Source organism: Lipophrys pholis, assembly GCF_963383615.2.
Source record: "Lipophrys pholis genome assembly, chromosome: 1".
In the NCBI taxonomy this organism is placed as follows: Eukaryota; Metazoa; Chordata; class Actinopteri; order Blenniiformes; family Blenniidae; genus Lipophrys; species Lipophrys pholis.
The window spans coordinates 39,606,007-39,631,962 of record NC_137635.1 but is presented as its reverse complement, the minus strand read 5'-3'; the positions used below and the strand labels follow the sequence as shown (position 1 = coordinate 39,631,962).

Sequence of the window (25,956 nt, the reverse complement as noted above, 5' to 3'; positions counted from 1 at the left end):
CTTTTCAGGTTGGTCACTGCAGGCTTCTGAGTGCGGCTCATGTTACTCCTGTGCAACCCCACAGCAGCAACCTTTAGTTAGTTTAAAGCGTTGAGTATCGCACAGAGCCTCAGGGGACCGTGATAGAGGCAATCTGGAAATGTTGTGTGGCCCCACACTAACAAGTGTCACAGTGATCCGAACCGGTCCTCCCCCTGTGTGAACGCCATGTGAGAGGCGGCTCCATCCATGCCCCTGCCACCTCTGCACAAGGCCCTCCATTGACTTCTAACCTGATGAGGGACCACAAGAGACAAAGAGCCATGGGGCGGGGTCCGTCCCTCCGACAAGCCTGTGAACAAACGTTAACACGGCTGCAACTGTCCACCCCCTGAATCACTGAATTTATTGACCAACCACAGAGCCCATTCAGGCCTGGAAGGTCTGATAAAGGAAGGGGGGGCCAGGATGCCACGAAGGCCCAGAGAAGGAGACCATGCTTAGGGGACAGGAGGGAGGAGAAGGCTTTGTGACCGTCTGGTGGGTCACAGACCTTTTACCAGACGTGGTTGGCTTTGTGTCATCTGTAAAATGAGGCCGGCCGTAAGTGAGCATCAGGTTGGCCTTGTGTCCCGTATATTTATCAAGACGAGGTCTTTATGAGTGTCCAAAACCTTTTGTACATACAGAAAGCAGGAGTAGCGGTTTACAACTAACCAAGAAAATGCTCAAATGTGCCAAAAGAACAGCTAATGGCGAAAAAAGAAAAAAAAAAAAAAGCATCACAATGTCACTATTCAAAATGTCCTGAGCAGGCCTGCCATGTCAAGCAATGAAACAGTAAACTGGCTGTGTGCACAGGACCAAATCTTGAAAGTACACAACTCAGACAAAAAACATGCAGATAAAAGAGAGAGGAGAAAACGTCTAAAATGCTTGAAATAGCACACGCCTGAGAGCAAGCTTGAGAAAATCTTTTTGAGCGAGTAGCTAGCTGTGAGGAAGAAAGACTGTGTGTTTTAGCTTCTTTATGTCTTTCCACCACTCTCCATCTGTTCCTCTACTGATACAAAAGGAATACAGCGGAGAGTACACAAAAACCCATATTGCTTTGTGGAGAGGCAACACTATCCACGAAACTACATCGCAAACACCGATCGAAAGCAAGACATCGCGGCTCTGTACACATGGGTGTTTACTAAAAAGATGATCCGTACAAGTCACGGAGACACACATGAATTCATGATGCCTCCTCATCCTCATCATGAATATTCCCAAAAAGGCTCTTCCCTGATCTGTGGGAGATTCTTTTCTCTCTGGTACAAGCAAAGACCCCATTCCCTCATTCACAGTCCCCCCTAAATCCACCCATTCACTGCCTATAGGCCCTGATCTCCACATGAAATGATACCCCTCTTTCTCCTCCACTCTCGCGCCTTTAAGCACCCATATGCCAGGCAGCGAGGAGGCTGGGAAAGCCCATAATTGATCAGTAAGTCTTGGCTGAAAGAGTGTGACCAGGGTCAGCCCCCCACGAAGCACGCAAGAGTGGCTTAATATACAGATTTATTAGGAAATGTAATGGAACTTTTGCTGAGCAAACAGAAAATGGATTTTCACATTTCTTCCCACATTGAAACAATAAAAGTGACTAAGATTATTACATTTTCAGTTAAAAAAAAAATTACAGTAATCATCATTTATTAGAAATTCAATTTTGTAAAATTGACTAGAAAAATATGTTTATGACAGAGCTACATAAGAAATATAAAAATCTGACATTTTAATCAAATTTTTCACAGTAAAATGTCAACGATTGACATTGAGCGGTTAATTAATCAGTTTTGCAACGTACCTGTTGTGATGTTGAATTCTATCATTATTGCTATTTCTAAATTACACTTGAAACTTGAAAACAGGGCACATGTATTTTCAGACGCATTCAGGGGACACTGAACTTATTCATTTTGGTTTCCTCTCACACAAATTCAGACGCACTAAAAAAAAATAAAATGGGACAGGCTCATTTCAACTTCTCTCTTCCACAGGAAGAAATTTTAACCAAAGCTACTCCACAAACACAAACGAATGCAGCAGTAAAAATGTTTTGTCATAAAAACAGTATGAGGTGAGCTCAGTAAATTTGACAACACCCGATTCCCATGTTTCTTTGAATTCATACGACATACGACATCGTCTTACTGTTACAGCAGCAACTAAACTGAGTGATTAGAAACAGCAGATTGGATGAAAAAACCAGCCTCGCTTGAATCAGAAACACTTCAACTACTGGGTAGCCTGATTTTACACGTTCAGGGAATCATACTGTGCTGCAGTGGTTTTCTTTATTCCCTGTAGACCTCCCAGCTACCTTGAAGAAACACTATGGACATCCATCAGTGATCTCCGATTTGCCAGAAATATTATAGTGAAGCCAAATGCTTGCAGACACATATTCTAGAACACATTTTATAATGGTTTCCTTTGATGAAGAAGAGGGTCCCCAAGAGGGTCCTGAACCCCAGGATGGTGAGTTTCGTGTAGCAGGTGCATCTTGTATATTCAGTAATATTCTTGTAATATTATGTCTTTTTTGGTGCATTATATTCTCATTTTTCTACTTGTACGTTAAAAAAAGAAGAAGGATTGAATCATCTCAAGTCTGCAGATCAATGTGAAGCACCTTATTAGTAAGAAGCATTTAATGTGGATCAGGATCATGAGGCAGCAAGACAATGAAATAGAGGTATTTGTAATCATTTGCACACTTCCAGTCCTGGCATAATGCTAACTTAGCAGGTTAAAAAAAATAAAGAAATATCGAGAAAAGGCAAACTTTTTTCTGGTACGTGCTACTGCTGCGTGACGCAAGAGTAGGGACAAACTTCAATCTAATTGAAGTGCATTTATTCGTTGTTGTGAAGGGAATCGGTACGGTCTGGTCCCCCACAAGTGTGGGCGGCTCACCGTTTGTACAGTGGAAGTCCTCCGCTTCAGGAGGACTCACCGGAGTCTGAGGGCTTTTAGCTGTAAATGCATCCTCTGAACCGCCGTCATTTCAGTAATCAACCTGCAATGAAACTTTGTTTGTGGGGACTTGTCAAAGCGGGTCTGACACGCAGGTCTGTGGTTCAATGGCGTAGGTGGTGGTGGAGGGTTTGGGGGGCCAGTCAGCATCTTCCTGCAGCTTCAGAGCCAGCTGCCTGTAGCGCACTCGTGGGGGTCGATTTCTGCGACAAAACACCCAAGAGAGGCAGGACGCAGCCCAGCGGTCATTGGCCTCCTGGAAACACATTAAGTATGAAATTCAGAAAGAAAGAACAAATCTCACTAGGAAATTTACTTTTTTTTTTTTTTTTTTAAGAATAGAAAGTGAGCAACACAACTTATTTGTTTAATTAATTATTTGACAAATGACAGAAATGTCCAGAAAAACCATACTTGAAATGTAGCATATTATTTAAAAACTATTTATTTAGTCATTTTTATTGTGTTTGTAATAATACAGAAAAGTGATGCATGCAACTATAGTGAAGTTCATACAACACTGAGGATTTTATTGATGAGAGAGGAAAAGTATAGGGGTGAGAAAACAACGTGTTCAAAAAACTCAGTAGAAATTAGTTTCTCTGTTTTTGACAGCTTATGACACAAGAAACAGATCTGTGGGACACATGCAAAGAAGCAGGAGACTCGGGGTTAGAGAAGACGCATCCATATCCAGACAGTGAGAGCAAACAAAAGCAAAGCATAGTCAAAAGCTTCCCAACCTGCAGTGTACCAGCAAAGGGGGACTCAGTTGGGCGAGTTGCCCCTTGAAACCTGCCTCTGAAAACTAGCCTCCACAAGATGTTGTCAAGGATCAAAATCTGTCAGCAGATCATGAAGATTGAGTTACAGGTGTTGGAAAGTTTCCAAAAAATTTGATGTTGATTTTCTCCCTCGGGAGCTTGGATTCAATATGAAACAATTGAATTCATGCAAATCATTTCACAAATGGAAAAAGGAGATGAGCAATAGAAAGAATGCAGTGTGCTGTACCTCCAGCGTGAGAGACACGGCTGCGTTGCCAATGACAATGATGACCAGCGTAACACGCCAGTCGTGGGGAACGCACACAATCTGTAGGGAAGAGCCGGCAACGCAACACTCAACATCACATCTGCTTCAACTTGCTTCCTAAATATCTACATCCAACAGCGAAGCTGCAGCACGAAGAGAATCTGAATAACATGAGTTTACCTCCAGGAAGCTGTCGATGGCGGGAACAGGATAGAGCAGGATGAAGAGGAGGAACGAGTACAGAGCAATGCAGGACAGCATGAATGGCCCTCAGGAAGCAAAAATACACATTTGACCTTTTAAAAGGGAAAGTTCATTTCACCTGTGAGACTATCAGGTTTAAAAGTGCAACAAGAAATTTACACCAGAGAGTGTAAACAAGAAACATCGACTGGATATGCTAATTACTTCTAAAAGAAAAAACAGATGCATGAAAACAATTATGAAAAGTCTTAAAGCCTAAAGTCTATAAAAATGACTGGAATTCAGTTTATACTTTTTTTGATATATAGTTATTAGACTAAATGAAGGGTCACGGAGACATTAAAGCAGAGCTTCAGCGGGACTAAAGACATCTCACAGTTCTTATAGCTCGGCTGTCTGAAGGGTTTTCCTTTGGAGAAGATGATGGCCACAGCCAGGTACTGGAAGGAGGAGACGTAGAAGAGGGTGGTGTTCTCGTAGTTCTTAATATTTTTGTGGTTGTGGCTGGTTGTTACATTTGCTGAGTAAGAGCCACTCGAACTGGAAACATTACAGGCACTGCAGGGAAAGAGAAAAAGGTTGTTTTACTCTAAATGAGCCTTTATAAAGAAAATGATCTTGAATATATCAAATGAATCCGGTAAATGACATGTACACATTGCTAATTACATTTTCAAAAGGTCTTTGGAAATGTATTGAAATAACTTGTATGAATAACTTATTACAGCTGGCAAGGGAAACAAAATGTATTAGACCTTTTAAATGAAAAGCTCCAAAAGAAAGTTTCTGACAACAATTAAGAATGTTTCAAAACATTTATTTGTGTCTTCTGTCTATAAAACTGTAACTGTAAATGTGCTTCATCCATATTCTTGGAGAAATTCACCATAAAGCCTGATTGTTACGGCTCTGTTGGCTCGTGTGTTTCTGGTCAATTTGTGGCTTTTCAAGTTGTGAACTGGAGCCAGTTTGTGTTCATTTGTGTGTTTGCTTCTGTGTTCCAGTTCAAACTTGTATGTATTTAAAGTTCACCTTATTTGAATAAATGTGTAAAAATTATGTTATAGCTTCAGATACAAGTGAAGGGATTCATTTCTGGAAATAGGTCTGAAAAAAGTGGGGCTGTGTAATTTTGTGCGTCTTATATTCAGCTCCTGGTGTTCTACTATTCTTATGTTCAGGGTTGTCTATAATTCATAAGAATATCATAAACACTGCCCTGAAAATCATGGCTGCTCTCTATTTATACATCTACATTATGAGTGATTTCTATGTTGCATGTTCTATCTATTTTCTATGTTATTTTGTGCACTTTTTTTTATAGATCCTCACAGGAGCAGCACCTGTAATTTCATTCTATTACCCATATAATGACAAAGTCTTATCTAACTGATGTGTTGATCGGTTTTGCAAGAAGATGGTGTAAAATGAGCTTTGACTCACTCAGACTGGGGTGTCCATATCTCGTACCAGCCTTGCTGTCGCACCAAGAAGAAGGCCAGGGCCTGGAAGACGAGGCAGGTGAGGATCTGTGTCAGAACTGAAAAGAGGAGAGGACCCGAGATCAAACCGGACGGTGGGCGACGCAGCACAAGCTCCTTCCACGCTGGATTCAGACTCACTGAAAACAGAAAAATGCAGTTTTTAATGAGCTGCTCCCCAGTCTTTGTAGATCTGTAATTGGTCAGCTCCTGATTCCAAAACTCAAAACACTCCTCAAAGTAAAGTAGACTCACTTGTAAAGGCGATGATGAGAATGATGGCGATGTCGATGAAGAGAAACTGGAAGTCTCCCAAGTTGCTAAGAATCTAAAATATCAGAAAAAGTTGCAGCGGATGATTAACAGCTCAACATTATCATACATCTAAAAGACTCAGTGAACGTCACTATGTCACTGACTCACTACGTCACTAGATTGTAACACAAAACTAAAAACATGCACATTTTAAAAATTGGAGACAGACTCACACTCCATTGGTACTTTGCTTATCTTGCACAACTGTTGCATGAACTGTATCAAAAATGTGCCAGAGGCCCACCTTCATGGTGCACAAAACTCACTGGAGATTCACCAGACAAAATTCCTAATTTCAAGGTCTTCCAACAGACGCACAAATTTTAGGCAACAGTTATGCAAGATGATCAAAAATCCTTGATTGAATAAACATTGGGTCTCTTCCAAATCCAGCAATTCTTTTTTTCCTCTCAATGAGCGTCAAAGCAAAGCAAATCATAAAAGAATGGCGGAGGCCGCTGTACGGGAAGAATGACTTGGTTGAAGACCAAACTGACCTGCTGACAACTAACCCCTCATCCCATCTAATTCACAGAAGCTAAATTGAGAAGGATTTAGGAAGGTTTGAGAAATCTGTGATAACAAGCAAGTTATTTTACACCAGCAAATGTAGGAATGTATTTTAGAAACCTCATTGCAAAATGTGTCCATCCAGTGAGAATAAGCTTTACCCTCTCGAAATCAAATCTAACACACAATCAGCCTTTTCTGTGCACCTCTTGACCTTCTGACACTAAGGTGATAACTACGTCGGTATGGGATCTTCCTTCTACTCGCTGACACCCAAATGTTTACTCAGCAGGCGACCAAAAGAAGGGGAAAAAAAAAGGAGCGGCTTTGGCTTTACCGAGTAGAGCAGAGTGACGGAGATGTACTGGATGATGCTGTAGAGCGCCATGAACTTAAAGACGCAGAATGACGTTATGAGTGCAGCTCGTCCCTCCCTTTGGAAAGAGAGAGAAGGATTGAAGCGCCAGCTCAAGTTGTGTTGTGTTGGGTTAAACTGCTGTGATAAAGTTGGCAAACTCTAATTTTCAAAGCCGGGTGTGGCAAACATACAAACGAGATCGAATCCGGCCTACGTACTTTTACTCATTTAGTTATTGTGGGCCTCCGACTAAGATTAGTGAACATAGCGAGGCACAGATATGAAACCGTCGCTTGTATTGAGATGCTGCGGTGAACATGATCTACGTTTTCCTAGCAAAATAGTAGAGCCATCAAAGTCATACTGCGAGGGTGAGTTTATGAAACTGTGAATGCTCAATGAGATTGACCTTCAGTCATACTTTAATCGAAGGGAAACATTTGAGGTTTAACATTATTTATAGGTCATTATTCTATCATTTTAGTGGTCCGACAGAACCGAGATCAAATTGTTCTGTATGTGGCCCCTGGACTAAAATGAGTTTGTTTTGTTTTTATGAAAGAGGATCGGGTGTCTTTTCTACCTGATGAGGTTGGGGACACACGAGATGTTTGAGGTTGAGGAGGTGAAGGGTGAGGCGACCGAGGCCTCCAGCTCAGACAGAGAAATCCCACTGTGAGCTCGCTTCAGAGCCTGAAAGAGGAGAAAAGGAGCACCGCTGCCTAAGTCATTTATTTCAAGACAAAAGAGATGCATTCTCAAATCTACAGAGGTTGATTTCTAAAGCTTACACGTGCAAAACAGGAAGGGCAAGAAGTGAAAACGGATCCATTTTAGTTTTGACTCACGGGTCAGGGCTTTAATAAGTTCAAAAAATTGTTTTTTTCCAAATTACAGGATCATTTTTCTCCTGCGGGACAAGGCTCTGCTTGTTTACCTCCTCAAGTATTTGACTGTTTAAGTGCTTGAGTCCTTTTCACAGCCACTACTGGCACTTTAAAGCCACTTGAAGGTTATTTGCATAAAAATAAATAAAAAATACCGGAACACTTTTTATAGTGACCCCTATTTTAGTGACCGCAGAGTCCAGTGTTTACAAATGACTGAAACTGACAATCTGAAACCTGAAAAAAGCGTGATAAAAGAGGGGTTAGGATATGTGCAACACATACTTACTCCACAGTCATTAGCACCATCACCACACATCCCAACAGTGTAACTAGAGGGTAAACAAAACATGTGACAGTCTTTGATGTGCATGGATGTCACTGATAACGATGCTATAATTGAACTGCAACAGATGGAGAAAATAGAGGGGAGACTGACTCGATGCTCTGCAGGACTTCCACCAGCTGAGTCTTCTGGTCTGGAGCCATGCGAGCAAACACGGAGGCTGAAAGCGCGAGCTGTGGCGCCCCCGTGTGGGTGGGCAAGGAATTACAGCAGTGGGAAGCAAAACCATCAGTGCAGAAGCTTGTTAAATTAGTCAATTCGACTCGCTGATGTAGTAGTAAACCTAATACAAAGTGGAACATGTTGGCCTGTACCTTTTGGATCAGCTGTGGAAAGTGCTCGGTGATCACCGCAAAAGCTTTACCATTCACGGCAAAGTGATATGTCCCGTCCTCCACATTTATCTCCACAGTCTGTGAGAAACAAAACGCACGTTAACAAGATAACTGTTATGCGTGACTTATCTAATGACATTGACTCACTTCACTGATTCATGCATTAAACAAACTGCTGGAGTCTCTATGAAAATGAGGGACAAACATCTTCAGATGTGCTTGAACATGCATGTATCATTAAAGTAAGCTGAGTAGTCGGACAGTATTGAGAGCATTATTTCGACATGTCATAGTCTGCATCTTCACTAAATCACACTCTGTGGTTCCCATATGATAATGGATCAGTTTACACTTTCTAAGGCCAAGAAATGCTTCATAACGGGGACGTCGATCCCAAGTGTCAGACGACCTTGCTCAGGTGTCAGAATTAAAGCAAAACGTAAATAATTACTAAAATATTTCAGAAGAAGTAATCATTTAGATTCACAGTAGACTCAAGCTGAGAGAGCAGTAAGACGCAGCAGTGAAAGCTGGGCATCGTCCGGTAACAATACTATTTATTAGTATTAAGAGTGTTAATAGTCGTGATAAACCAGGAGTGCTGACCTCTGCATATTGTAATTGGACTAATTTCCCTTTAGAAAGTTTAACTGTTTCATAATAACACACTGATTTGACTAGTATGACTTAGTCAGAATCACAGTGATCTGAACAAAAACATGTGGCCAGCTCTGTGTTACGGGTTACAACTACTACACTTTGACTCTTCTCTCGTTCTCTTTTACCTGATCATCTTGGCCAAGCTGTGCAGCATTTTCAGTGTACTGCCAGGTGATACTTGCAGGCTGGGAGTCTTTGGGAGGCACAGCGTCAGCGATAATGACCTTCTCATGTGGACGGATCATCCCACAGTCACGAGCCACCGATATCGCCGTCAGCATGTTGTCGCCTTGCAAATCATACAATTGGGATAAGCATAAGAAGGTACAGAGAGGGATAATGTTCTGCACATCAGTAAAGCCATTCACTGAGCCTGGTCACCTGTAACCATCAACGTGCGGATGTTCGCTCGTCGTAATTCGCATAAAACGCCGGCAGTCTCCTCTTTTATTTTGTTTTGCATGATGACCAATCCAAGAAACTCCATGTTGGTTTCTATCAGCTCCCTGAAGGACAGAAAACACACATTTCTCAGTTTTTTGCGGCCATTTGTGATAAATGCTTAAAAAAACGCAGGTTTCTGACCATCGGTGAACAAAACAATTATCATTCACTTCGTCATTCTCCCTCCTCCACATTTCCTATAGTCAATGATTTCTTACATTTATCAGAATCACAACAAATCCAGAAACAAACAGGAAGATGTGGTTTTAAACAAACTTGTGATTAGGACAAGATAACCATATTAGTCGTCAATATTGACTTCCTACTCACAATCACACACTGAGATTAAACTTTCTTGCACCGGGTGGGTTTGATTTTGTAACTAGTTCAGTCTGGGTGTACCGATCACAGGAAGACAATGAGAGACATCAGCAAACTCAGATTTTATGTCTTTTTTTTTTTTTTAAGTGATATACATCTTGTGTGGTGTTATCTGTGGACCCAGACGTACCTGCTGAGGCTTTGCACTCTGTGCCAGGAGAGCTTAGACTCCAGCTGCCGATGTGCCAGGGCAATGACCCTGAAGCCCTGCCTGGTGTAGGTCTCTAGTGTCTCTGTGAAACTCTGCGGCACTGCAGAGGGGGACAGAGTCTTCTCAATCTGGCCTTTTTACATGAACTCAGAAAAGAATATTACAAAATGTCCTCCCAAAACCTTTTAAGTGTAGAAAAAGTGTCCCACCTGTTTGCTGTTTGCAGAGACTGGCCACAACCTCTGGTGCCCCTTTCAAGAAGGCGTCCATGTGTTTCTCCCCCAACCTCCGGACCACCACACTCATCCTCTGCTGCGCCGACGAGAAGGGAAACTGTCGCACGATGCCGATCTCATGCGACTGATGCAAAAAGATTTTATATAAATGACGAGAGAGTTTAACAGCTGTTTCCTGTGTACTTGCATAATCACTGCATTTTAAATGTACACCTGTAACATTAGAAATCATGCTTTAATACCAAAGAACAACTTACTGATAATTCAGAGAGCTCCTGCAACAGAAAGAATTGCATGTAATCATACTTCTGAGACAAGGAGAGCCATATGCGTAAAGACTGTGATCACAAACTGATGGTGTGGAGGGTCACAGTACCACGTTTTGAGGTAGTGCGTTGTCTTGCGTTGTTTGAGGGATGCTGTGGTTTGGAGGACGTACAACTGTGGGCATTATGGGGTTGTGGAGGGCAGTTTCCTCCTCTGTGGGCTCCTCTAAGCTCTGAACAATAACAACATAGAACAGCTTCTAAATATTACTTTGAGTCATCCAGTAGCTTCCCAGTTCCACTAAAAGTACATCCATCGTGAAGTATTTGTTGTACCAACATGATGCTGTAGATCTTTGCTTACCCAGCCTGTAGCGCTGAACATCTTGAGGTCCAAAGGGTCTCCAGAGATCTCTCCTTCTATCTTGGTCAACGAGTGGCAGGTTGCCATGCAGGCTACAAACGTTGTGTTCACCAAACTATGTTTAGCTGTCTCAGACTCTGGTGAACAAAAGCTGCGATGGAAAAGGAAGATCTGCCTCAAACACTTCATCTTTTGACACTAAAAGTATGAGGTGTTTTTTTATTGTATCGAGCAACAGTTTTCAAAGAAAACACTCAGGATTACTTAGGATAACTATATACAGTATTCTGTAGATACTTCTCTCATCTCTTTACATTGGAACATCTTACATAATCTATAACTTCCAAGTAAAGAAACTGTCTGGAATGCAAATAAAGGGGAAAGCTACAAAAATATATACCTCAAGTATTAGAAATAAAAAGAAAAAAACTGCTGCCTCCAGATCTTTGGTGGTGTTTGTGGTTGGTGCCAGGAAACTGATCTTCAGAAGTTTCTAAATGATCAACAAAAGAATTGTGACCTCCCACCTGCCACCTTCAGCCCTTTGAATCCCCCACAGGTCCAAACCATCCTCGGTGAGAGTCCCTGTCTGAAGGACAGAAACGAACGAGTAACTGCAGTAAACATCACAGAGTGAGAACGAGGCTCACATGCCAAATCAAGTAATCTGACCGGTCAGTCTCCAGTCATTACTGTGGTAACCTCCTAAAAACTTCACTTTTGAACTTGTGAGATTTCAGTCACATCAACGTGAACTTGATAAAAATGTAATGTCACAAATTGTGCAACAAGCAGCTTCGCTAAATGCTTTAGAATTACCAAAAGCACATCTCGGTTTCCACTATAGACTGTATAATATCTTCTCCAAGTGAATTTGTACGATCGTATCAACATATGGGGAAGAATGGGACTGTAACTAGAAGCAAGAAGCACCTTTGGAAAATAAATAATAATGTATTAAAGTCAGTATTTCTGGTAATCTTTGACATATCCTAGAGGGACTTGTTAGATGAAAAATAACTTCACTTTTTTTTATGTAGAAAACATGCCCTTCATATCAATAAATAGTTACTGAATTAAATGATTCAAAACATCTAATACAGAAATTTGAAAGAAATTGTCTATTATTTTAGAGCCATTTATGGAAGTGGATATAAATGATGTGAGACAAAAATACTTATTTTTTAGATATTCAAGATGTCAAATCCATATTTTCTTAAAATCTCCCATCCATCAAATATTTATCATGAATATAATTCATTTTAGTGTTTTTTGTTTTTTTTATTAAATAACAACAATGACAAAAAAATAAATAAAATCAAAACGGCAAATAAAGTTTTAATCATTAATATATTGGATATTTACAGATTTTAACGTTTATTACAGTTTTTTGAAGTTTACATTTTTTCCACAATCACAGAAGAGTATGGTCCTTTTCTCAGTGCCGTAATGATCTAGTAAGTAAAAATAGACTAGGAATTACAACATTTGTGAAGTGACAGCCTGTCTTACAAAAAACTTTGTAGTAGATTGTAGAAACAAGGTTAAATACATAGTTGGATGTATTTTACATGAAGTGTGACATAATACGCTGTACTTTGAAACTTACAAACACAAATCCAGCGCACACAATGTGTTTCCTGTGTGTGGGCTTACCTTGTCAAAACAAAATAGGTTCAGTTGGCCACATATGTTGATCCTCTGAGGGCTGATGCAAAAGATTCCGACATTCTTCAGACGCCGCTGTGCGTACACTATCCCGGCTGTCATGGCTGCCGGTAAGGCGGGGGGAATGGTGATGGTGATGATGTCCAGGGATTCAATAACGATGGTTTTAGCTGGAACCTGGACAAGTTGAAGAAACAACCATCAACTGGTGATATTCAACGGATTCACACCATTTCCATCTGCTCTTCATGAGTGGGGTTACCTTGTTCATGATACTGAGGACGATGGTGTAGATGAAGCCAATCATTGCCACGCCAACCAGACACAACAGGAACAGGTAGGCGTCGCGGTACAGTTTGAAGTCAGTGGGTTTAGGGTAAAGTATGGAGCGCACGAGTTGGCCCTTCTCCGTGCAAAACCCTGTATGATGTGAAATGTGAGTTATATTGAAGTGCGGAAGCTGCATCAGTCTGTATTGTACAGTTAAAACTGAATCCCACATCAGCCACTAGATGGTCCTCCTTCCCTCTTTGTCCTTCTGTCTCACCTGTTCGAACCACAACAGCCTTCACCATTTCCCCAGCGTAGAAGCGGGTCTGGATGACATTAGTCCCACAGAACAGAGTGTGTTTCTTGTGCTCCTCCATGTTATATTCCACAGCTGCATCCTCGCCAACACAGGGCAGGCTGATTTTGGTCACTGGCACACTCTCTCCTGGAAACCAAAAGAAAATGAAGAAACCTTCATTAGAAGCCAAATCTGAAAATTTTAAGTATTAAACTCTGTGCGCTCCCATGGAGCAGGAAATTTGCAGTCTGTCTGGTAATTACCAAATTGTTGTAAAAGCTTAACTCATACTGAAATACAGCTTTACACCATGCATGTGGTGATTCTAGAGTGACGTCTTGTGAAATCTACAATAGAGTTAAAAATTTTCATTTGACGTACAATGCGCTTCACAAGGGCCGATCATATCTCCGTTAAAAATGTCCGATTGGATGAACTCTATCATTCGGGATGGCTTATGTCACCCTGACCCATTTTCTTAGTTAAGCTGCTATATGTTTAGCATGCTTGGAGACTATCTTTCTTGCCTTTACTGGCGTCTCTGCTCTCTCCTTACTCTAAGTCAGTGCTGTGTGTTAATAACTTCACGTTTCCAGGGTTTCTGGCAAGTTGTGTTGCCCTGTTGTTTTAAGGATATGAAACATCTTCTTTTGTCCTTCAAAGCTGGACGTGATATGATTTTGCCCTTTTCCCACAAATATCAGTGAATTACAAGTGCACTTCATCAGTCACAGGGTTAAAAGCCATATGAAAGAAAATAATACTTTATACAGTGGGTCTATGGACTGATTGTTCATCATTTTATCTCTTCATCAGTGCCAAATGTTTATCAAAGAATTATCATGCAAGTATTTCTCCGTCAAATTCTCTCCTTCTCTCTTCCCGTGAAAGTGTCAAATGTTTGAGGACTCATGCTGCACTTTAGAGCCATTAATTCTGCATCCACAGAAAATGTACAGAATATGAGTTTCTCAGGATGACTCCTTTGAACCAACAGTGGTGTTGGCGAACAACAGCAGCTCTAACTGCTTCCTAAAGTGCAGTATTGTATAGAACAGCATGACTAGCTGCTGGAAATGTAAACCTAGTCTTCAAATCTCCCTATTTTCAGCAAAAATCTGATCTAATTTTGTATGTAAACTTTCCAAACAAACTTTGAAATGAGATACTGAAATTTAACTCAAGTAGCCGTGACAGTACTGTCAAAACTTCAAATAAAGTAAAATACTCTTCTTAAAAACTACTCAAATTATTTCTTTTAAATCACATTTAATTGCAATGTCAATAGCTGGGATTCACTTTTATTTAAGTGTTCTACCATATTAGTCCAAATATAACAGAAGTCCTTTTCTCAGAATAAAGGTCTGAAAAAAGTTTGGTCATCTTATATTTATAGTCTAATATTCAGCTCCTGGTGGTTTTATGACAATTTCTTGACCACACCAATGGACGGGCCCGCAGAAACAAGAGGACACCAAACTGAGCTCGCTTAACAATGAGTGATCATCCTGAGATGACAAACCTCCTATACCTACAGGAATATTGTTGTAGTTAACCAGCAGTTAACCACCATACTTTTTCCCAAAATGTAGTTTATAAAAAATTTTAATTTTAATATGTCTCTAAAGAAGAAAAATCTGCAGGGAATCTGAAATTAGTCAAACTTGGTAAAACCTTTTTCACTGTGGAGGAGCTCTGTGGAAGTCGGAAAGAGGTCTCACCTGTCAGCATGCTCTCGTTTACAATGCAGGTCCCCTGGACTAGTATGGCGTCGCAGGGCATTATCGTCCCATTGGCCGGGATGGTGATGACATCACCAGGCACAAGCTCTGTGGACATGGCCTCTTCAAAATCTGAGATTAAAAGAGAGAGTAAACTCTATGACACACTACACTCTCTCTAAATCTAGCCGTGGGGCACAAACAATGTGAAAGATTTACAGGAGAATTAAAAGAAAACATAACATCTGATGCAGTAAGACCTAAAATATATCACACCACCAACACAGCTTTCAGTGATGCGATCACTGCAGCTTTGAATTACAGTCAGGACTTGTTACCTGTATTTCCTCTGCACACTGTGACCCGGACCACGCTGTGAGCTGCCACCATGTCATGGAGCATGACATATTGCTGAAACAGAAAGGAGAACCATGTTTCTGGGAGCACACAACTAAATGCCACGAGGCAATCAAAGGCACTCTGGTACACGAATGACTAAAAGAAATTCTATCCTCAGAAAAAGACCACAATACCCCCTCCTCCCCTAACCCTTTTTTCCTGAAGCTTCAATATGACTCACCTTCTTAATGGTGTATAATGAGGTAGCAATCGAAATGACTGACATGAAAACGATGGCACTAGCGTAATAGTAGTAGTCCCCAGCAGACCACAGAATAACACTGAAGAGCTGGAAGATGTAAAAAGGGTTCAAGACCTGACGAAATAAGAAAAGAATAGACAGAAAGCATGAGAAAGAGCATTATTGATTTTACTGTTACAAGATAAGAGCGAGAGCTCGTAACTCACTTCCTTTATGAGTAGCTTGAACACAGATGGCACTCGTACCGCGATCTCATTCTCCCCAAAAAACATCCTCCTGAACAAAAACAAAGTCAAACGCAATTAAGCAGGTCTATCGTGTACGTCAATGCTTAGTTTATTATTACAAACTATTGTGTCCAGGGTGCAATGCGTGGACAAAGCCTCCAAGAGTGTTCCCTCCCACTCCTGTTAATTTACTTTGGCCCTTACCTCATAGTGATTAAAGCTACTTCACCAGCAGACCAATAAAAACTAATAAATTAAATGTATGGAGTCACATGGCCGTGTCGTGGTTTTTACTCGCGACTATGAATAATTCCAAGACTAAGGGCAGCAATAAAGTTATGAAATCATCATTTTAACTGGCTCCTTTTTCTCATTTTCATCTGACTTTCTCTCTTTTTTATGCAACCCAGCCTTCAGCATGTACCTGAAGTCCTGCAGAGCTTTAGGAAGCCCGGAGCCGTGGTCAGAATGCACACTTGCACAGCTCATATTCAAATCCTCCAGGCCTCTGGAAAAAGCAGCACAAAATCATTTACGCTGCAGGTGAGCACAGCAGCACGCACACATAAAGTTTAAGATTCATACTGTGCAGACTAGTCTATGGTTTATATTTAGAGTACATAAATGTCTCTAAACTACTGAAAGCACATTGATTTTTCAGCAAACTCTTACTTATACAATTCAAAGTTCTGTATCACATCATTCCAGTAGTATTTAGTGCTGTGGTGGGTGAAGTAGTGGATCTAAGAGGGGGAGAGGAGATGGAGACATGCTTCAAAATCAGCCCATCACTGAGCTACACTCATTCCTAAACGTCACTTCATATATGAGATAAAAGTGATTTAGATGTTTAGATGTTGAAAACATAAAGAAAGAGGTCAATGCAATTTGTCATGAAGGGTACCTGAACATGCTGCCTGTGAAGAAACTTCTCATGTGCAGCATTGACGCTGAGGTCTCCATCTCCATTTGGCAGCTGAGTTTTGGATAGAAGATCCACATCATCGAAGGGTTTCTTCCCGGGAGCCAACATGACATGTGCTTTGGCTCGAAACCACTGCTTGAATTCATCCTGTCACAAAAATATACAGACCCGAGTCAAGAACCAGTCCAATGTGTGACATATTGGAGGCCTGATCTGCCGTCCTCCTACCGTGGACCTGAGCAGCAGCGTCTGTGCCTCCCTCAGAGAGGTGAGTGTGCAGGTTCCCTTGACTCCCCACTCGGGCAGCCAGTAGAACAGAAGCAGCAGGAGGCCACCGGAGCAGACCGCCCCAACGCCCACCAGGATCCTCTTCCACAGACAGGGCCGGTACCCCCACACCTCCTGCACACACAGCGCACAACACACGGCACACTGCAGTGACGATTACTTATATTGTCATTTGGAAAATCTTAGGTAGAACCCTTTCACCACGTGTGTAAATATTAGTGCTGCCCACGTGTCTGTAAGTGCAACAGGGCATTGCGCAGGTCACTAAGCAAAAAAAACAACAACTGTGAAAGAGTGCAATATGTGAGCAATCTCATTAACAACAATTCCTGTGTTTCCAGAATAGAAGAGACACTCCAGACACATTGACCTTTGTTGGGATGGGGTTTATTACTCTCTACTTCACTTCTTCACTTTCCCCTTTCAGCTCTTCTGTAACAATGAGCCGACCAAAGAAAAGACAATTTGACAGTCAGTGCCAAGTCCTTAATGGGAAGTGGACAGCAAAATATTTTTTCACTGAAATCCAATCAACAGCTGTGTGTCTGTAATACCCAGGAACTGATGGAACTGCAATCTGACGCCATCTTAAAAGGAGAAGTTCGGCTTCACATAACGAAATCATGTTTCCAAACCTCCAGAGGACGACACAGAAGGTGCTGCTGTTGGTTTAGCTCAACCAACATCTACATCAACAAATCCTGTCACAGATCTAAGTTCACAGACCAGCACGTCAGATCTATCCTGAGAACTGCCACAAAGAACCTGAATCCAGACTTCTGGAAAAGTCCAATAAAGTACAATAACCCTAAAATATTCATGCTTTGCTACCTATCAAAGTCTAAAACCATCAAAAAGCCTGCCCATTCCTGCGTTATCAAATTATATGATATTGAAATCTTCAATCTTGGTCACTGTGAATTGGTTTCTTACAAAGTTTTTTTTTTCTTTCAGCGTTTTGCACCTGAGTTTCATATAGCAATTGTTATTGTTGTTCTATAATGTGTTGCCAGCATTGACCTGACGATAGACTGGAGATGGAGATTAGCTGTAGCTACAATCTTGCATGTCTCCATGTGTATGTACATTAATATGCACTGTTGCTGTCATAAAGAAAGAAAATCCTCTATCTGATTTGTTGAACCATATTTTAGCAGCTTTTGAATGTGTTTTGACTGTTTTCTGAAGTATGTTTACACCAGTGGTAAAGCAGCTTTTTGGCTTTAGGTTGGGGCTGACATGTAACTGGATTGTAGAGTTTAGACTGGTGTGTGACTATTGTTTTGATTGGCTTTTGAAATGGATTTGAAACTGACACCAAAAGTGCTCATTTCTCATGCTGAAACATGAGAAAACATTTCCACACTCATGCATTTGCATAAACATGACTCAGCCCATTAATAATGAGCAAGCTGCATATTTACTGTTATTATTCATCCTGGACAACAGCCAATCACAAATGGGCTGTCACTCATTTATCCAGCGGGAACTCATAAAGCAAAATGTTCATTGAGCACACGATGATAAAATGTTCATCATCACATCAGAAAACCGAGAAAGACAAACAGCGAAATTTACCATCTCGTCCTCCAGGCCCTCGTTGATGATCTTCACTTCGGTTGTTTCCATTCTGTCTGAAATGCAACAACTGCAAAGAAATAAAAGAAAACATTTTATTGACAAAACACCGAACATGTGTCTTGTTTGCCGATTGTTTTCTTTTTCAACTTAAATGGGGAATTGCCAATCTGTCAGGACAGTAAATATGCTGCAACTTCAATCTCGGTTAAAAAACGTAAACACCGTTTTAAGGCTTCTTCAATACAAGGCCCAAACAGAATCGCAATACAGAATTTCCTGTATTTTCCTCAATGAAACAACCTTTAAATATGTTTGTCTCGCTTTATATTTAATGCCCACTAACACGCAACCGCTGCCATGCAAGGTGCACTTCAGTCACAAAGAATCCTGTGGCACCTGGTCGTGGCAAGTCTGGGGTTGCGACTGGAAGATGATCCCTCGTACCGAGAGAAATGAGACCCAGCTGCTCCGTAAATAAAGATCTGCTTTTCTAGTTAGATGAACTGAGCGCCAATGTCCTTGTTTCTGGTGATAATTGAGAATGCATTTACCTTGATTTAAAGAGTTATTCCACCATTGTAGAGGAATCAGGCTCAAGCTACAAACAGATGCTATATCCATTAGACGAGATCGGATCCCTTCGTCCTCTGAACCTGAGAGCACACTAAACCGTATGATCAACAGGCAGATTTATTGCCACAGAGTTGATTTTTTTATTAAATGTGAGCATATAGAGTTAAGCAGCTATTAAGGTCCCGACAGGTACAACACATGGAAACCTAAACCTCAAAACACAATAAACTGCACAATCCCAGCACGATTGATTAACAGCTGTGCTGACAGATTTATTATTTAAAACCAACAGGATCACTGCTTTTAATAAAATTGACAATGGCTTTTAGTTGTTAGCAATTATTCTGTGCAAATAGGTCACAATACATGGAAACCTTTGCCCTGGCACACATGTTCAATAAATAGTCATACTTCCTGCAGTAATGTTAAGACTATCTGCCCTGACCTCTCAATAAACAGGCCTGTAAACACAGTCTCAGCCATCTTTGAGATAAGATGTGTTGTTTTCCAACTTGGCAAATGAACTTTATAGTCGATTCATTTAAATGAACACCAACACACAAAAAAAGACTAATTGAAAATAAATAAAAATAAAAATACAGATGTGAGGAATTAGAACACGAAGTGTGAAAAAGTTTGGGACGCTGCAGATAAAGTAAATGAAAACAGGATGCAGTGATTTGTAATTGTCATAAAGACACATTTCATTCACAACACTGCACAGATGATTCGTCTGTAGAGAGTAAATCATTTAAGCAAATTATGAAAAAAAAAAAAAGAAAGTTTGTGTCTTATGGCATTTATAGATCTCAAAACAGTGGAGCAACTATAATAAATAGTCATGTGAAAGAATTAAGACACCCTATGAAAGCCTCTGTGTTTCCTTTTTTTTCCATATCTGGACATACATATTTAATATCAATTCTAACAATACTGAAAATTTGCAGCCTCGTAGATAAACAATTGTAACTGAAGATAATACTGTTTAAAACTTTCTGTAAAATGTATTAAAAAGGAAAACAATTTCTGGTGAGGAACAAATTAGGACACCCCCACATTTATTCCCACCTAAAATGGCTAAAATCACACACAGTTGTATCACGTCAGGTGCACATGAAGAGAACATCGTTACTGATTATTTTAAAGGAGGCTCGTCTTATCTAAAGCTCAGAAATGAACACCATTGCTTATGAGCTGCCAAGTGAAAAGATCTCAAAGCAATTTGAAATCATCCATTTCACTGTACAGAAAATAGTCTACAAGTGAAGGACATTAAAAACAGCTGCCAACATGCTCAGGTGTGGCTGTCCAAGCAGGTTCACCCTGAGAGCAGACCGCAAGATGCTGCAAGTCGTCTCTGAAAACCTTATGATGTCTTCATGGGACCGACAGCAGGCCCTTGCTCCTGTTGGTGTGAAAGTGCGTGCCTTTCCTCGGAGCCATGTCAGAAAGAAACCTTAGAGAAACATGAAGGTCAGACTGAAGTTTGCCAGAGAGAACGTAGACAAAGACCTGGACTTCTGGAATAATGTTCTTTGGACAGATGAGTCTAAAATTTAATTTGGGCGTAAACCAAACACAGTATTCCAGGAATAGAACCTCATACCAACTGCGAAGCATGGAGGTGGAAACATGGTGTGGGGATGTTTTGCTGCTACAGGACCTGTAGCCATTGCAAGAATGTTTCAGTGTTGTTAAAAATTACATCAAATATTAATATGTTTAAAAAGAAAAATACACAGGCTTTCATAGGGTGTCCTATTTTTTTCACATGACAGTAATTGCAAGAGTATTTTTATGGGCAGCACAAAAATCTGTGAAATATCTGGGTATTTTTGAGATGAAAGATCGGCGAAAGTAAATATAGGGTGTGTACCGGACAATGTGCTTTACTGAAGATCTGCATGGAATCCACAAATACACATGAAAGCTTTATCATCCAAAAAAGTTTGTTAGACGCAGACGCAGTCCAAAACCAGGATCTCTGATGTTGACGGATGCCTCCACCTCTGTAAAAGATCATCAATCCTGAAAAGTAGAATAACTAATAATAATCCTGTCTAAACAGATCTATTTGGGAGCTCATAGAAAAAAAATCGGACTTAACATGCATCTTTGTCCAAACTTTTTTGAGATATGGCCCTGCCATTACATCAAAAAAAAACAAAAAAAAAAACTGTCTCATGTGAAACAGATTATATTAATTCAGCATATTTGAAAAGACACTTGAGACACAAGGCTCGTTCACACTGCAGGGAAATCCGAACCAATTCTGATTTTTGCTCACAGTGAGCCATATCCGACTTGTTTTGAGGCCGTGTGAAAGCGTCAATTCCGATTTTTCCACACCAGACCCAGGCCTCATTCATACGTGGTACCAATTCTGATATTTTTCTATTATGCAACTGACGTCACGGATCATTGCCGGAGGAAGCGGCACCGCCAAAATGTTAAAAGCTGTGCTCTCTTTTAACCTCACTCTCCTTCTTCTTTCCCTCGTCATTTTGTCTAGATCCTGTCGGCTCATATTTACCAACCACTTGAAAACTGATCTACCGGGGCTGACCAGCGTTGCCAGATATGGCGGGTATCCCCCAGTAACTTTGTTTATTTCGTGCATTTGTGTGTTTATGGCATGTTCTTTATGACACATATTTGGGCTGGTTTTTTTTTTAGGTGTGTGGTTTTTCCGTTGTTTGGGCTGAAAACAGTGAGTCACATGTGGCAACCCTGGTGCCGACCTGCATGTCGTCCATATTTACGTCTGTCAACTGCGCATGCGCTCTGGTGCCCGAACCCATGGGGTTCGATCACGTTCACACGGCAGTGTGACAGAGGTCACGTTTGAAATGTAACGTGAAGGATCATGCAAAAAAGACGGATACCGGCGAAAAATCTGAATTGAGCATCAAGACCTGCAGTGTGAGCGTAGCCTCAACAACTTCTCCGTGAGAACTGTGTACTCCGATAAAATCAGATTTCATCACAGTGAGCATCTCTAAATATCACAGAGTGGCAATTCTCCTGCATAACAAAGGTTAGCGGGCCAGTGGAGGGAGACAATAAACTAAAGAAGCAAAGAAAAAGTGAAATCCGTCAAATCTGAAACTCTGTGGAAAGCAGTAATGTTGAGGAGCGGTCAAATCAATCCGGACTTCATCCAGACTGCACGGCAGGAATTAACACCAGCTGATCAAACAACATAACACTGCTGCACATTGTTGCATAAGAATCCAGGTTTAAAAAGTGAAATGTTTTTTAAACACTTAACGTAATGCCCAGACTCCTTTTCTATGAAGCAAACTCTCTAAATAAATCAATTTCTCGAAAGTCACCACACCACCAGAATATCCCAGCTTAAAGTCCAGTCTGTGTGGAGTTCGCATGTTCTCCATTTGCATGCCCCCCGTTGCCTCACCAGATTGACAAAAAAAACTTTGAGGTGAAGTAATCACATTAATAAATAGCTGCAAGCATGAGAGTATGTGACATCCCCACGCTGGACAAAAACTCAATGAGAAGCTCTGTGGGGGAGGAGATTCATCCATCTGTGCTAGGCATGGTCTAATGCCATGTCAAATCCTACACCGTGCTCACCTCGACAAAAGTCGACAGAATTTATAGGAACCTCAATCCCACCTGTGACCGGTGTCATCAAGGCCCTGCCATCCAGACCCACACAGTCATTACGTACATATTCTACAGAAATATTTACCTCGATGTCGGCATGCACTGGCGCTCCACTTAATCCAACAGCACTAACTGCCCGGTCAGGAATCGTACTGCCCACTCTGTCAGCTCCAGCAACCCACACAACCCTGACTTGGATAAAATGGTATAGAAGATCATCAGATTGAGCTTTATTTGTTTATTGCAGTCCAAACTGAGGTCCAGTGTGAGCAATGCCTGTAAACGACCGTCATGGTCAACAACAGGAGCATCTGCAGGAACAAGAACTCATCCAACCACAGCACCACATGAGCTCCCTCCTTCCTGCCGCCGTCAAACTCTATTCCTCCCTGGGAGAGGTCATTTCACCGGTCAGCTTCTTCCAGGTGTATATAGTGTTTTTAATCATTTTATTCTATCTGATGAAAATGTGCTTACACTCGCAAATTCTGCTTTATATTGTTTATGACTGAGAACCTCTGATCACCAGTCGTCACACCTGCAGACAACTTGAAAATCACAGTATAGTACTTACAAAGCTAACTATGTTATTGTCCCACTTCCGCATCCGCTGGACTCATGTCAGACACTTAGCTGATCATCATCATGCATGTAAACAGAATACCATTCACATTATTTATACAGCTCAGTGTACGCTGTACTATTACAGTCTACATTTACAACAACTACAGTCTGCATTGTTGTAGTTGTTCTTTACATAATACTGCTGTAATCTTCTCCAGATTGAACTTCTTTATCTTATCTTATATTTGAACTGCAATGATTCCAGGATTTCCCAAATTGGGATCAACGAAAGGCATGTTGCTTTGTTAAAAGAAAAGCTTTCGATTATATAAATAAAACCATGATCTTTGTGACTTCATGCATTCACATAGAAACAACTCCCAAATGAGTCATCTTGACTTTGCCTGATGATAAGATAAGAGAGAAACAAATTCCAATTCACATCGCACAATAATCAAGATGAAAAACAATAAGGAAACGAACTATCCACTACAGTCCTTCATCCTTCAGTGTCATTACTCCAGAGGCGACAGGCTTGAAATGAGAAAAACGAGGAAACTTAACTTTTCTATCAGAGTGAGACTCAAAGACAGAATAACCTTAGAATGTGACCAATACGCAGCTATAATTCGTCTTAACAAGATAACTGCTTCAAATTTCGAAAAGCTGCTTTAAATTAAATAACCTTTAAAAAAACCAAAATGCTGCCTGGAGAAGGAGGCTTGACAGATGTTGCTTATTGAGCTACAACGTTACAATCTTTAAAAGCTCAACCTGCACCGGAATCTAAAGTACATTCACAAACCACACTGGATAACAGTAACAAAGCAGTATGCGTTACTGTTGGAGCTTTTATGCCAATAGGAAAGTACACAGCTCACGCAATTCTGTCTGTAGTCGCACTTTGTAACTTTGACCAAGTAAACAAAAACTTATTCAGCAGTTTCACAAGTCGCGCTCCGACTGAGAAACACGTCAGACACGGGCAGTAAACACGCACACATGTCTGTACCGCGAACTCACCGACGTCTCCTGTCCTGAGTGTGATCAGCGTGTCAGTCGTCGCATGCTCTGCAGTGAGACTGAAACGTTGATGCCCTCTGCAGCCTGTACACGCGGACGATCCTGCAGCGTGCGTCCGAGGCGCGAGGAGCGAGCCGCGCCGCGCGCAGTGGACAGGACACTCCGAGTCCCGACCCGGCCCGGATCGGGTTGGATCGGCCCATTCACAAGGAAGTGGGGAAAAACAGGATGTGAGGTCATCACTGGACATCGTGTTTGGGCCCAATGTCTGCGAGTTACAACACATCTGAGCGTGAACTCCACGTAACTACTGCCTCTCCAGCCTCCCATCAGCTGCACGATCGTGTATTTTACTCATGGCATGCTTCAAGATATCAATAAATAGTCTTTTTTTTTTTTGAAGAAAACTATAAAAGTAGTTTGATACTGTAAAAACTGCAAAACAACTGTTGTGGATTCTTCTGAACAGAAGACATTCTGGGAACATTGCAGTGGAGAGGATGTAGGACTCCGACTGTGATATAGATATATATATATATATATATATATATATATATATATATACACTAATAGACCAAATCATGCACAGCAGTTTAGTTCTGAGGTCTGCAACCAGTGGCTCTGGAGCCTCATGTGGCTCTTTGGCCTTAACCAAGTCTATAACGCTTTAAAAAAAAAAATAAAAAAAAAAAGCACAATTAAAATGGCAAAAATGCGGGAAAAAATTGTATAAACCACAAAAAAAAAATAATGCTGGAAAAACCCTGCTAAAGCAGCTTAAAAAAAAACTAAATGACTAGGATTTCTAAACGGGAATATAAATTGAAAAAACACACAAAACTACTTTTATAAAAAGAGCCAAAAATGCTTAGAAATGCTTAAATGTCAAAATTGTATCGAAACTGCTGAAAATGTAAGGAAATGGATTCCTGAATTGTAACAGAAACTTCATAAATGCAATGTAAGACACACTTTTCATATCTAACTCTAGATGAAACCTTAAGAGCTGCATAAGCCACATTTTAAAGGTAAAACATGTTTTGTGGCTCCAGTTAAATTTGATTTGGTGGAAAGTCACAAAAATGGCTCTTTTGGGTACAGACACCTTGCCTTGTCCATCCATTGAGAGTCATTTGAAATTGGGTGTCACTTCAACATGTGGACACGTGGAAGTGGGGAATCAAACCTGCAATTATTCGATTGGGAGACGTAAACTGTGTTTAGTGGCCCCAGTTGAAATTGATTTGGTAGAAAATCACAACAATGGCTCATTTGGTGATAAAGGTTGCAGACGTCTGTGGTAGGGTCAGTGATGATTTAGGAGATGAAAAAATGTCTTGCACAAGTGTTTAACCTGATGTCAGAGGCATGTTGAGTTGTGGTGCTGCCATTGATTTACAGTGATACTCCTTCAACTTTACCACATTTTGTCGCATTACAGCCTTTACTCCGATTCCCCAGAATAAAATCCAGTGCAACACACAATCTTCATCCAAATGAACATCTCTGGCAGGACTTGACAAGGGCTGTTCACAGACGATCATTTGTGGTTGTAATGTGACAAAATGTGGTAAAGTTCAATGGCTATGGATACTTTCACAAGCCAGT

At 40.9% G+C, this 25,956-nt stretch overlaps 1 protein-coding gene across 1 annotated transcript; it reads right to left on the bottom strand.

Moving 5' to 3' along the window:
• Positions 1 to 1,529: 1,529 nt before the first annotated feature.
• Positions 1,530 to 18,609, bottom strand: LOC308107531 (polyamine-transporting ATPase 13A3-like). Its single transcript, XM_080459909.1, has 32 exons — positions 18,556 to 18,609; positions 16,918 to 17,091; positions 16,669 to 16,836; positions 16,437 to 16,507; positions 16,189 to 16,272; positions 15,744 to 15,813; positions 15,517 to 15,651; positions 15,275 to 15,347; positions 14,937 to 15,068; positions 13,195 to 13,362; positions 12,910 to 13,067; positions 12,636 to 12,824; positions 11,507 to 11,568; positions 10,980 to 11,130; positions 10,726 to 10,848; positions 10,607 to 10,624; positions 10,323 to 10,473; positions 10,093 to 10,213; positions 9,519 to 9,643; positions 9,263 to 9,426; positions 8,457 to 8,555; positions 8,236 to 8,315; positions 8,086 to 8,128; positions 7,493 to 7,602; positions 6,889 to 6,985; positions 5,982 to 6,054; positions 5,689 to 5,866; positions 4,622 to 4,803; positions 4,222 to 4,310; positions 4,021 to 4,101; positions 3,750 to 3,848; positions 1,530 to 3,262 (listed from the first exon to the last, which is right to left on the bottom strand). The coding sequence occupies exons 1-32, from the start codon at positions 18,604 to 18,606 to the stop codon at positions 3,080 to 3,082; spliced, it is 3,702 nt and encodes a 1,233-aa protein (XP_080316035.1). The 5' UTR covers positions 18,607 to 18,609; the 3' UTR covers positions 1,530 to 3,079.
• Between the last annotated feature and the right edge of the window lie 7,347 nt (positions 18,610 to 25,956).